This window comes from Scomber japonicus, chromosome 21 (genome assembly GCF_027409825.1).
Source record: "Scomber japonicus isolate fScoJap1 chromosome 21, fScoJap1.pri, whole genome shotgun sequence".
Classification (NCBI taxonomy): domain Eukaryota; kingdom Metazoa; phylum Chordata; class Actinopteri; order Scombriformes; family Scombridae; genus Scomber; species Scomber japonicus.
In genome coordinates this window covers 15105417-15117816 of record NC_070598.1, presented here as the reverse complement: position 1 = coordinate 15117816, position 12400 = coordinate 15105417, and the positions used below count along the sequence as shown (strand labels likewise).

Sequence of the window (12400 nt, the reverse complement as noted above, 5' to 3'; positions counted from 1 at the left end):
TGTTTTCATTCGTCAGGTTCAGCAGCAGCAAGGTCCTGCTTTGGATACACTCCCTTTTCTTCTCCTTGTTGTCTTGCATCTTCTTAATCCAGCCAGCTGTGGTAAAATTATATCTGCTTTGTATTTTAATCCCTAATCTTCATTTGAAATAACCAACAAAATACAATTAGCTTTGCAATTGTCCTTTTTCTTTTCCAGATACTTGCAGTAGCAGTAACTGTCTCCCTTTGGTACAGAAGAAGACCCGACTTTCACAGTTTCTCAAGTATCACAGACTTTGAGATAGAGACTTCTATACTGTCAGACCACAATGGTGCTAATCGACCAGAAGAGCAGTTCAAGCCATCTGCTTTACCTCAGGAAGGATGTTCATATCTCAAAAAGGTGATAGCAACATTTTATCTCATTTTAACCTGTTCCAATTTACTCTATTAGAACACCAAGTCATTTATTTCTGATTGACAGCTTCTTGGAGCTCGTCAGCGAGCCAGGTACCTACGTCTTGTGCGTCCGCTGACTCCAGCAGAGCTGAGGAGGACTCGTCGGAGGAAAAGAAGAGAGACTCTCATCCATAAAAGCCTCAGGTGTGTGCATGCGTGTGTTTCTGTGTTTATTTGTGCACCTCTTTGTGTGTAAATGTGGGAGGAATCATCTCTTTCTCTTTGCCATCCAGGGATTTGTGTGTCTGCGTCTCCATGCTTTTCTTCATGCTGTGTATAACCTTTGGCAGCTCATTCAGTGACCATTATCACCTCAATAAAGCTGTCAGAAAACAGCTTCTAGGGTAAATGCATACACACACACACATGCAGTCTAACTTGCCATCTTTCACAAACACACTACAAGCACTTATCAATTATATTTTTTAAATATATTTTTATTTCTTTCAGTAGCGGCCAGGATAATGACTTCATTTCTATACAAAAGCATGAGGACTGGTGGAGGTGGACACAGAGCAGTCTGCTTAACTCACTGTACAAGAATTCATCAGCCACAACTAAGGTAAACTATTAATAAAGGGCTGTGCAGAGATTCAGAACTACATGAAAATGTCTAAGATACGCTCAATTTCCATTAATCCTGAAATTTTAAATGAAAGTTCTCACTCTGTCAAAGATTGTTATGCAATAAAAAAATTTTTTAAATTACTAAACTTGACTATGTGCAAGTCTCCTGGACACTTTCACCATATATAATGAAACTATTTTTTACCTTTTTCGTGACTCAATAGTTCGATGTCATCCAACAATCACACATCTTGATTGGTGAGCCGATCCTGGTGAAGACAGAGATCTCCAGCTCATTTCAGAACCAGGTAAAGAAACATGCATTTACATGTAGTACTCCATTATTTATCTAACTCATTTGATCACAAACATGTGCCAATATAATTACATTTACTGACAACACACAGATGATAAGAATGATAACCGATACCAGTTTTCCATTATAAAAAAAATTATGTATTTAAAATGTCTTTTTAACAGCAGTCTAAGAAAAATTAACCATATATTTTGTGAACGTTCAGGATGTATTCTTTTAGTCACCAAAAAATAATTGGTATCATATTAGAAGTTGCCTTCTCCAGACTTCACATTTCTGTGTTTTGCAATGACCCTCCTGTAGAGAGCGCTGTTTCACAAACTGGGCCCAAGCCTCTACTAGACAGATCAGTCACTGTGTATTTTGAAATCAAGTCAGTGGGCAGATTTGCCTCAAAATAATTAAATCTTATATATAGTTTTTGAATGTACCTTTGACTTTTTGTTTCGCTCTAACTGTGTTCTGGTTGTGGCTGCTCAGGTCTCTGATGTGAGTCTTGTACCAGAATATCTTCACTTATTATCTGGGAGCAGGGCATCCACTTACCCACAGTCAGATGCTATGGTTGCTATGGCAACTCCTCCAAGGACATGTGATCACCTGGGCTGCTACTCAGGATCAAGTATTGCAGTTAGCCTCGGCCACACAAAGTGAGAAACACACACACACCTGACACATAGGAGAGCATTGTTATTTGAGCTTTCCCAAATCAAAGTCTCCTGAAATAACTCCTTAATGTCTTTGACGTCATCATAACCATCTTTTACTTGTCCTCTTCCCTTCTGCAGGTCTGACGCTGTGTTCAGATTGAAGCTCCTGCAGTCAGTTGGCTGGCTCGGCAGACAGACGGTGGCCCTGAAGGTCCAGTTCACCTTGTACAGCCCTGCACCCAACTTGTTCAGCAGTGTGACCCTGCTAGTTGAGCAGAGCCCCACTGGTGCCCTGCTGCCCTCTGCCAAAGTCCAGTCAGTTAGGGTGTATCACACTCCTGCTGTGTGGGACTATATTGTAATGATCTGCCAGGTAAAAGTAGTTATGATTCAGTTTATTTTAAAAGGATAAATAAACACAGTATCACATTGCATAACATTATCTCCCCTTTAACATTGTACAGTTTGATGACATCAACCTCATGAGTTTTAAACTTAATTCTAGCAGTTCCTCATGTTTTCTTCACCTCTCCTTCAGCTTCTCTTCCTCCTCTTGTCTCTGCTGCATCTCTGTCTTCAAGTGTACACTGCAGGACAGCAAGGGTTGATGGGATACTGCAGGACACCCTGCAACTGGCTGGAAGTGAGTCTTCAACATATCACATAAACACACCTAGGCAAAATAATAATTCCAACTGTATGTTTTCACAAAAGATTACAAAGCTCATGCAAACGCAGCTAACATGGAAACAAATACACACACTCACCCACTTGTGCACACAACAGTGTAAACAGGATCACAGTGACCTAGCCAAAAGGGTACTGCAACCTGTAGCACTTGAGTAAACCACAGAGAAAAAGCATTTGAAGGTCAAAGCACACAGTAGGGTTTGCTTGCAGAGTATGAAATGTACCAGAAATGTACTGTATCTGTCTCTCCCTACAGGCCATTCTGCTTACAGTGACCATAGTGTACTATGTTCATTACATATATCACTCTGTTGTCATCATGGAGGTTGTGGAGCTTCTGCAGAGACATAACTACAGAGAGCATGTGGATGTTAGTCTCCTGGCTACCTGGGAACAAGTGAGAGAAAAAGAAAGGAACACATATATTAAATACCAGCTTGCTTCGTGTCCTCCTTTGTGTTTGATTTATTAGAGCATAAATTAAGAGTTTGCAGAAAATTATTAAAACTGGCTTAACATTACATTGTCGTTAGATTACTTTTTCAGAAGACACACTGTGTACAGGGTTTGTTGTTTTTGCTAAACACACCCTTATTAAATACATATGGAAAACACAACTTTGTGGTTAGAGATCACATTCATGCTAACGTTTTATGTCTGCAGTATATTCGGGCTCTGCGTGGTGTTATGCTATTCCTTGTCACCATGAGGTGTGTGACTGTGTCAGGGCTGAACAGGACCTTGTCTACCTCTGCTACACTCTTCGCCCACTCGCTCTCCAGCCTGGTCTGGCCAATGGTAAAAAAACAGTCAGTGCAGGAATCTGTTTTAAAGGATGTTGATTCTAAGCACCTTTAATATATTGTTGCAAGAAAAAGTGATCAGCATCATCAGTGCATCATTAGAAATAATGTTGGTTGAAAGTGAACTGCAATATGTGCGGAAAGTCATTTTGAAGCTTGGATTTGATTTGATTAGAAACAAATACTAAGTTTACTACACAGACAGATGAAGACACCACTAAAATTTAGTTTCTTTTTCTATTCTAGATTTCAGGTATTATCCTGCTGGTGGCGCTGTCCTGTGTGGGGAACTTGCTGTTTGTACAAAGCTCCTGGGCTTTCAGCACTCTTCCACGCTCCCTTCTGACTCTGCTCTGTCACTACTGGGGTCTCAGGGCCGCCGGGGGCCTCCCCCTTTTGGGACTTGGTTTCCTCTATTATAGAGCTCTCTATCTGTTCTGCACAGTAGTGTGGACAGCAGTGGTACATACTATATTTTTTATTTTTTTCCTTGTAAAATTCTAAATGTGACTGAATAGATACAAGACATACTTGTATAGATTTATGCATACAGTCTTCAAACAAATGATTCTCATAGAACAAGCAGTCTGCGTAGATCATTGCTGTATTCTTGAAGGAATTTCTTTTAGATGACAGGTGTGGTGTCCTCGTTGGTCCGAAGTGCCAGAAGATCTCAGAGCTGGAGTGATGTCCTCTCCATAAGGGAATTATTCAGCTGTATCAAACAGAGAGTTTCTGAGTTTACTGGGCATCATAGACCAAAACGGACTGATAACAATGTGGAGACAAGGGTAAGGAAAAAGCTGCTTTGTCAAGGATATTCTAAATATCTAAATATCTTTGTTAAATTACCTTGGTGTAATCACTGTAAACAATTGAGACTATAGCCAGGATATCTCATAAAATTAAAACTCCATTTCACTTCAATCCTGTTGCCTTTTGGATTTAAATCCTTTTGTTTCCAGACCTATTACCTCGAGGAGTTTGAAAGCTCAGTGGATGAACTGTTGTTCAGACTCAACGCACTCTCCAACAGCCTGCACCACATGCTGCCACCCAAAGACCATCGCTACAGGGAGGACAGCCCTGTCAGCTCACTCATACAGGAACCCTCTGACATGGACTCACAGGTCAGAAGAAAAAGACACAGATGCATTAATACAGTGCCTCCACCTATACAGTATGAACATGCTCTCTCACACACTTACTTTATTTGATTGCTACTGCTGTTTTAATACTTTGTGCATGTGTTACAGAGCTTTAGGAGAACAGAACAAATGATTGTGAATGACCACACAGATGTCAATGACGATGGAGAGAGCCCACCTGTGCCTCACCTGCTCAGGTAATAACAATACCTGTAGTCCATTTTGAAGCAAACATTGAAAAATTGTTAGAATTCCCACAGTTTTCTGCAACATTTCTGCACTGCATCACCAGATCCCAGCTTGAACTGGAGCTACTGCAGCTCCCTGCACACAGAGGTCAAAGGTCAGACACTCCCATGCAGAGTGGAACAAGATCTGAAGAACATTCAAAATCCACAGTGTGGCAGCCTTATTTTAAGGGAGAAAACAGTCTGTCCCTCCCAGAGTCATCATCTCCTACAGGGCTTTGGATGGGAGAGCACCTGCAAAGTGGATGGGCAGCGTCTCAATCAGGCCCTTGTAATGTTCTGGAGATGCAAAGCAGCCAATATACTAAGACAAGTAACAGCTGTTGGTTCAGTACAAGTGGTAGGTGTAGGACAGAGGGTCCAACAGCCACTCAGGCTACCCATACGGAAGTGGTGGTGGAGGTTCTGGTCCATGAAGAGCCTGGCAGTGTATAGCCAGATAAACAGTAAGAAAACGAGACATCTGTTAGGATGCATCTGCCCATATGTCAAGAATGTTTGATATGTCTTTACAAATTAGAAAGACTTTTTTGAGATGTTGCTATTCATTATTGGTTAAAGTCCACCTACACTCAGAGATGTGTTTTGCTTATTGACACTTTACTTACCTTCACTGACACTGGAATAGTGAAAGTTTCAGATGTACCTACGAGCATGATTTATGACATTGCAGAAAACATGGACACAAATTATTATTTTTTATTACTTTCAGCAGATGAACGTGAAAACACCCCTTTTGTGTCAAAATCTGTGCATACATCATTCTACACAGTGAGACTCAAACATCCAACTGTATGAACAAGAATAAAGTTTGAGAGTGGAAGGGGACTTTAAAATGGAAGGGGACTTTAAAGACACTGAAATGCTTCTTTAAATATCTTTAGGCAGGTTTGATTTGCACAATAAATATTTGATTATAACAATGTAACCCTTTAGGCAACATAGACTGAAAGGTAATGATTTTGCATGTTGTAAACTGTCACTAAGCCTAAATAAAGTTTTTATAATAGTCTCTCTAACTTTGTTGCTCTTACCCACTTACCCCTAAACAAGCCCGACAGGAAAAACAATAGATAAAACTATCCAATAGCATACTTCAACGTTTCGCGTTCATCAATTGAGTGGCGGCTTGTGGTTGGAGGACAGCAGATGATGAGGACCAATCAGAACGTGGCAAGTCAGACAAGTTCCAGACGGAGAAGGAGGCGTGCGTGATTTCAGAAGTCATTAGTTTGTATGAAGCCACAAACCAAAGACACCCGCAGCTACACATCAGTATTATATCGATCTGAACAGCGAGTGTGTGCGGCAGTGTTTTCATGATATTCACCAGCGTTACTGCTTGAGTTTATCACCGGGGAAACCGCATCATCTGTGCACCATGAAGAAGGCTGCTTTGCTGCTTATCGTCCTGCTCGGCGTTGCACATTTTACAACTGTCAGCAGATGTGAAGAAGGTAAGTCTAGTTGACAACTCTGTGCGGTTATTATAATTAAATAAGCTGTTTAAGTGAAGCGGAGTCGCTGCTAGCATGTGTTTCCTGCATGGTTTCCTGCGTGTTATAGTCATGCAAAGTAGCTAGCTAAGTTACTGTAGGTAGTCTGCTAGCAAGCTAACAGGACGGGTCAGCTAATGTCAACACACACATATCACATTCTAGTCACTTTTGGGGACTCATATTCATTTCCTGAAGACTTACCCTAACCCTAACCTTAACCTATCCTTAACCACTGAACCAACACTCAGCTTTTTTCTAAATTGAGTACACAGGTTGTGTCTCTAATTGGGTAAGCCGTCCCAGTTAAGTGGTCTTAAGTCTGAAATTTGTACCAAAAAGTAGCACACAGACGCACAATTGCAGTTAACCTGTTGTGTCTGTTAGAAATGTTAGGGATATCTCAAGTACTAACTAAGGTTGCTATGTATCTGCTAATATCCTTCAGTAGAAGACAATGTTGCCACATGTTATTCCCACACCTGCTTTGTTAACTAAAATCTGTAAAAACAGAATATAAATGAGCAGCGTTGTATTGACAGAAACAAACTGTTTCTAGCTTGTATCCTCCTGAAATCAGTTTTTCTCTTCTCTTGTTTGGTGTAAGATGTTGCTGAGGAAAAGGAGGAGACTGAAGAGGACAGCGATGACGAGGACGAGGATGATGATGATGATGACACAGAGGTGAAAGACGAGAACGGAGTGCTGGTGCTCAATGACAAGAACTTTGAGACGTTCATGGAGGGGAAAGACACAGTTCTGATTGAGTTTTATGCCCCGTGGTACGTCTGTCATGCCTTTTGCAGCTTTGAGATATTTAACGCATGTGTTCCAAACCTGTTTTTCAGCATGCTCACATATCATTTTTGAGTCTAGTAATAATTCATTTTATCCTCTTAGGTGTGGCCACTGCAAACAGTTTGTACCGGAATATGAAAAGATCGCACAGGCTCTCAAGGAAAATGACCCTCCTATACCTGTGGTCAAAGTAGATGCGACAGTAGCCACTGAGGTGGCGGGCAGGTTCGAGGTGCAGGGCTATCCCACCATCAAGATCCTGAAAAATGGGGAACCTGTGGACTATGACGGAGACAGGACAGAGAAGGGTAGGAACGCATCGCAACCTTTCAATTCAAAACCAATCATGTTTTTTGAAAAGCATGAGCATTAATATGGGGAGTTTTGTTATGACTGTTGCAGCCATTGTGGCCAGGGTGAAAGAGGTCTCCCAGCCTGATTGGAAACCCCCTCCTGAGGCCACGCTGGTGCTCACCAAGGACAACTTTGATGAGACTGTTAACAACGCCGACATCATCCTGGTGGAGTTCTACGCCCCATGGTCAGTCACCAGGCTAATTATAAAATACAGATGGTTTATTAACCTTTTCATTGCAGCAGGATTAATAGAAGCTGCTGTCTTTTGTGTTTTTGATTTGATCTTTCAGGTGTGGACACTGTAAACGTTTGGCTCCAGAGTATGAGAAGGCTGCCAAGCAGTTGAACGAGCGCACTCCTCCCATTCCTCTGGCCAAAGTGGACGCCACTGTAGAGAGTGACATCGCCTCACGCTTTGAAGTCACGGGCTATCCCACCCTCAAGATCTTCCGGAAGGGCAAGATTTTCGAGTACAACGGACCCAGAGAGACGTTTGGTAGGTCGCTGTCTGTATCACATCATTTATACTGTAGATAAATCATTCAAGTCTTTCCTTGTTGTTTTTCCATTTATGCAAATAGTTGTTTGCATGTATGTGTGCATTAATTTCCACTCACCTACCTCTTTCTCCTTGTCTCTAGGCATTGTTGACTACATGAAAGAGCAGGCAGGACCTCCCTCCAAACAGGTTCAGGCTGTGAAACAAGTGCAGGAGTTCACCAAGGACGGCGATGATGCTGTCATAGTCGGCCTGTTCTCCAGCGAACAGGACGCAGCCTTTGAGATCTACAATGAGGCCTGTAAGTAAGAACATTTAATGAGCCGGGAATATTTTCAGGATCATAATGTGCATTGATCATTATCCATCATATCATATGTATACCACAAGGAAAGAGAAATGGCATCTTAAGATAAATGTTGACTGTGTAAAACATAAGGAAGATTCAAACAGTTGTTGCAGGAAGATAGATGATCATAACATTTTGAACTTCCCCATCACCTTGAACCTTCAGTCACTTTTTATTTTTCTGTCTGAGTTCTAATATCACAGCTTGGCAAGATGGTTATGTGCAGAGACTGTCTTTCTTATTGTTCTTCACATGTCAATCAAACGTTTTCCCCTCACTGCTATCCGTCTTGCAGGTAACATACTGAGAGAAGATTTCAGCTTCCGTCACTCCTTCAGCTCCGACGTGGCCAAACTTCTCAAAGGTTCACCCGGTCAGATTGTCATCGTTCAGCCTGAAAAGTTCCGCTCCAAGCATGAACCAGCATCACACACACTCACAGTCAAGGTACTGTCTTTAATTTCTTTTCATTTTCAGTGTGTTCTTTTTTTAACTAGTGGGGATTTGAATTGGTTTCATGGGGTGTGAAAGTCAGCAGAATCCTAAAATGACTGTGTGCAGTTTCAGTTCTAGTATCAGTAAGAATGAACTAAAGTAGAAATAAAGGGGTTTCACTCCTGTCTGATTCTTGATATATGTGGAAAACAATCATAACAACTTGCATTAATTTATCCTGTAGGATTCTACGTCGGTGTCAGAAGTGCAGGAGTTCTTCAAAAAGCACATGATCCCCCTGGTGGGCCACAGGAAGCCAAGCAATGATGCCAAACGCTACACCAAAAGGCCGCTGGTGGTTGTGTACTATGGTGTTGATTTCAGTTTTGACTACAGGAAGGGTAAGTCATGATGCTGTTTATTTGATGTCTGTCAAAATGTGTTTGTTTTTAAGAAAGCAGCGCCACATACAAGTGAAAGGTTGGCAAAGGGAATATTGGAGCAAATGGCTTGTGTTACTTAGGCAGTAACTGGAAAACGCTGTCGAGCAATAGTTCTCAACCACAAGAAGCCGCAACAAAGAAACAAGTAAAATACAAAACAAACAAATTGAAAGAAAAGACAGTTTAGAGACAAGAACTGTGCATTTGAGTTTTGCTCCTTTTTTATTCAATTTAATTTGTAAAGGCCTGTTTTTATTTATGAATGTTGACTAAAGTGAAATAAGGTACAAAATGATTAGGAATAAAAAAACATCTATAAAAAAAAAAAATCAGCTATGGTCACGGTACACATTTTTTAAACTTTTTCTTACTGGGCTTGGCTGATGGTCAGAGGTTCATTAGAGGTTCCCATGTTCTCAGAAATATATCCCCCTAATTTATTAAAGCACAAGTGCCTAGTTTTAGTGTTTCATTCAGAAATTATTAGTACAAGTTAAACATTGGGGGTCTTTGTTTGGGTTTTAGTGAGCAAGATGCATTTCTCTACTACATATTATGCCAGTCCTCTTTGCTGATATGGGGTCTTGTGTCCTCTCCAGTTGTGTACCAAAGAGGAACTGTATGTATGTATGTATGTATGTGTGTTAAGATGCATCCTGTGGGTACATTTATAATTCTGTTCAAATCTTTTATTACAAGACTGTGAAGTAAAGATGTTATATAATGTCCCACTGGTCATTAAAATCACATCCCAGATCTTTTAGTTTCAAAGATCAGAACTTTGATGGTTTAACAGAGAACAATAGTCTCAGTAATCTCCTCTATCCTTGGCAACCCCAGAGACAGTTGTTGTGCCACTTCCACAGTAGTCATTATGTGACAAATTTGTAGGTATTCATAAAAATCCTTCAGTAACCAAGTGAAACGGATGTATGCCATATTCTTTCCACTTTGCAAACAGAAATTTCTAGTTGTGGGTAGCAGGTCTGGATTGGAGGATAGAGGACCTAGCATAGATATTCTGACAAGGCCCACAACACTTAACATCTCACCAAGTCTGAACACTGTTGTGAATTGCATAGATTCATGATAGTGAATGTCGTGCATTTGTTATTATTAAATGGTAGAGAAGTTAGGTCAGAGAGGTAGAAGAGCAAAGTTCTTAAATATCTGTCCTGTGAGCAGCTTTACAATATTTAAATTTCTAGCAATTCACATATAACATCATTATATTTCTCAATTTAAATGTTGTCAAACTTGCACTTATTCTCACTGTAAGACATATTTATGTCATAACAAGCTTCTTATGACGTCTATCTTTTGTTTTTTAGCCACACAGTTCTGGAGGTCCAAGGTGCTCGAGGTGGCCAAGGACTTCCCAGAGTACACATTTGCCATTGCTGATGAGGAGGACTACGCAGAGGAGCTCAAGAGCCTGGGCCTGAGCGACAGCGGGGAGGAAGTGAACGTAGGAATTCTGGCAGATGAAGGCAAAAAGTTTGCCATGGAGCCAGAGGAGTTTGACTCTGAGGTGCTCAGAGACTTCGTTATGGCTTTCAAGAAAGGTGAGTGAGATTTGTTTTTTGCTGAATTACGTACATTTTGAAGGATGAGATGATGTAAACGCAGCACATTTTGTATGATCATTAATGTGAGTCAGATAGTTTCTTTATTGTGACTTTCCCTTTTTTGTAAAATGAATTCTGCAAGTCTGGAAAGAATACAATTTTGAGATGCTTTTTTTTTTTTTTGCATTAGTGTTTTTACAGAAAAATGAACTAACTTGAATCTGAAGAATTATCCTTACAGTGACTAAAACCCTCAATTCCAGTAAATGATGAATTAAAGAACATTTAAGTGGTGGATCACTTTATGCTCAGTTTGAGTGCTTTTAAAATTTCACACTGAAAATTAAATTGCCCCTTGTTCTCACTTTGCGGCCCACAGGAAAGCTCAAACCCATCATCAAGTCCCAGCCTGTGCCAAAGAACAACAAAGGACCTGTTAAGGTTGTGGTGGGAAAGACCTTTGACGACATCGTCATGGATACCCAAAAGGACGTCCTCATCGAATTTTACGCTCCCTGGTGCGGCCACTGTAAAAAAATGGAGCCTGATTATTTGGCTCTGGGCAAGAAGTACAAGGGGGAGAAGAACCTAGTGATTGCCAAGATGGACTCCACAGCCAACGACGTGCCAAACAACAGCTACAAAGTGGAAGGCTTCCCCACGATATACTTTGCACCAAGCAACAGCAAGAACAGCCCCGTCAAATTTGAAGGTGGAGACAGAACAGTAGACGGGCTCAGCAAGTTCTTGGAAAAGCACGCCACAAAGCTATCACAGAACAGAGACGAACTTTGAAAAAAATTCTCTCTCAAGGAGTAGCTAAGAACTTTTACTGAGAGGGAGGCCTCTGGGAAGGTGAAGGGAACACAGTGTAAATGGTGTTACTGAGATGATTACAATGTTCAATCATCATTTTAGTTTCTGTTCATTCCAAGAAATTTTCAGCATTCTTGTGTCTAAAAAGCATGTCAGCACTGTTGAAGATTTAAGTCTTTTTAAATAAAACTGAAAACGATGGCTTTCGGTCAGCACTCAAATGTGACAATTATTAAAAATGTTATGAGGGTGTAACAGGCTACAAGATGCACAGTAAGTCAGCTGGAAAGTGTTTAGCAACCATATCATACAGTTAATATTGCATCAATGTCAGAACACACGTTAGAAATTAAAGACTTTTAATCATTTAAGAACAACTTTAACATTAGTAATACAAATAGCTACATTCTGACAGGCTTTGAAATTGCCAAGGCAATGCCCATCAACACGGTGCATCATTAGGTTAATCAAGTAATCTGCCAACATGTTAAATTCATTGTTAACTAATTTGGCTGCTTGAATCTTGGCCGGAGAGTGATGCACCTCACAGTAGCAGCATCTGAAATATATTAAACTCTAGAAGACAACAATCAGCACTTAGACATCTTAAAACATTATAAATCTGGCCGGGTAACACTTTGGGAAAGTGCCTCATGCACTGTAAATCTGTACGTACACGTGAGCAGGAAACCAGACTGCACACGTTTTCATCAGCTGTCCTCGCAACACAACATACTGATGCAAAACAGTTAAAAGATCTTTAAAAAAATATCTGAT

At 40.7% G+C, this 12400-nt stretch overlaps 2 protein-coding genes across 2 annotated transcripts in view; both read left to right on the top strand.

The window, feature by feature from the left end:
* The window catches only part of LOC128382331 (polycystic kidney disease 1 like 1), a 34257-nt gene extending 28931 nt beyond the window's left edge, over positions 1–5326 (top strand). Inside the window, exons 42-57 of the mRNA XM_053342331.1 lie at positions 17–101; positions 199–384; positions 466–584; positions 674–784; positions 894–1002; positions 1232–1315; positions 1804–1973; positions 2100–2346; positions 2512–2616; positions 2920–3060; positions 3327–3461; positions 3713–3928; positions 4096–4257; positions 4432–4596; positions 4723–4811; positions 4907–5326. Of these exons, the coding sequence (XP_053198306.1) occupies positions 17–101; positions 199–384; positions 466–584; positions 674–784; positions 894–1002; positions 1232–1315; positions 1804–1973; positions 2100–2346; positions 2512–2616; positions 2920–3060; positions 3327–3461; positions 3713–3928; positions 4096–4257; positions 4432–4596; positions 4723–4811; positions 4907–5297 (2515 nt within the window). The 3' untranslated portion in view covers positions 5298–5326. The remainder of the gene's footprint in view (positions 1–16; positions 102–198; positions 385–465; positions 585–673; positions 785–893; positions 1003–1231; positions 1316–1803; positions 1974–2099; positions 2347–2511; positions 2617–2919; positions 3061–3326; positions 3462–3712; positions 3929–4095; positions 4258–4431; positions 4597–4722; positions 4812–4906) is intronic.
* Positions 5327–6059: 733 nt separating this feature from the next.
* Positions 6060–11838, top strand: pdia4 (protein disulfide isomerase family A, member 4). Its single transcript, XM_053342875.1, has 10 exons — positions 6060–6319; positions 6966–7140; positions 7259–7464; positions 7559–7697; positions 7804–8009; positions 8155–8313; positions 8657–8808; positions 9041–9197; positions 10571–10804; positions 11187–11838. Exons 1-10 carry the CDS (start codon positions 6244–6246, stop codon positions 11600–11602), a joined length of 1920 nt encoding a protein of 639 aa, XP_053198850.1. The 5' UTR covers positions 6060–6243; the 3' UTR covers positions 11603–11838.
* The last annotated feature ends 562 nt before the right edge of the window (positions 11839–12400 follow it).

What these genes read in the sequence shown, in the direction of transcription:
- pdia4 (XM_053342875.1), top strand. Translation starts at nt 6,244, where the DNA reads ATGAAGAAGGCTGCTTTGCTGCTTATCGTCCTGCTCGGCGTTGCACAT. An exon ending in CGGAGACAGGACAGAGAAGG is followed by an intron (nt 7,465 to 7,558) that starts GTAGGAACGCAT and finishes TGACTGTTGCAG; the next exon opens with CCATTGTGGCCAGGGTGAAA. An exon ending in GTGGAGTTCTACGCCCCATG is followed by an intron (nt 7,698 to 7,803) that starts GTCAGTCACCAG and finishes TTGATCTTTCAG; the next exon opens with GTGTGGACACTGTAAACGTT.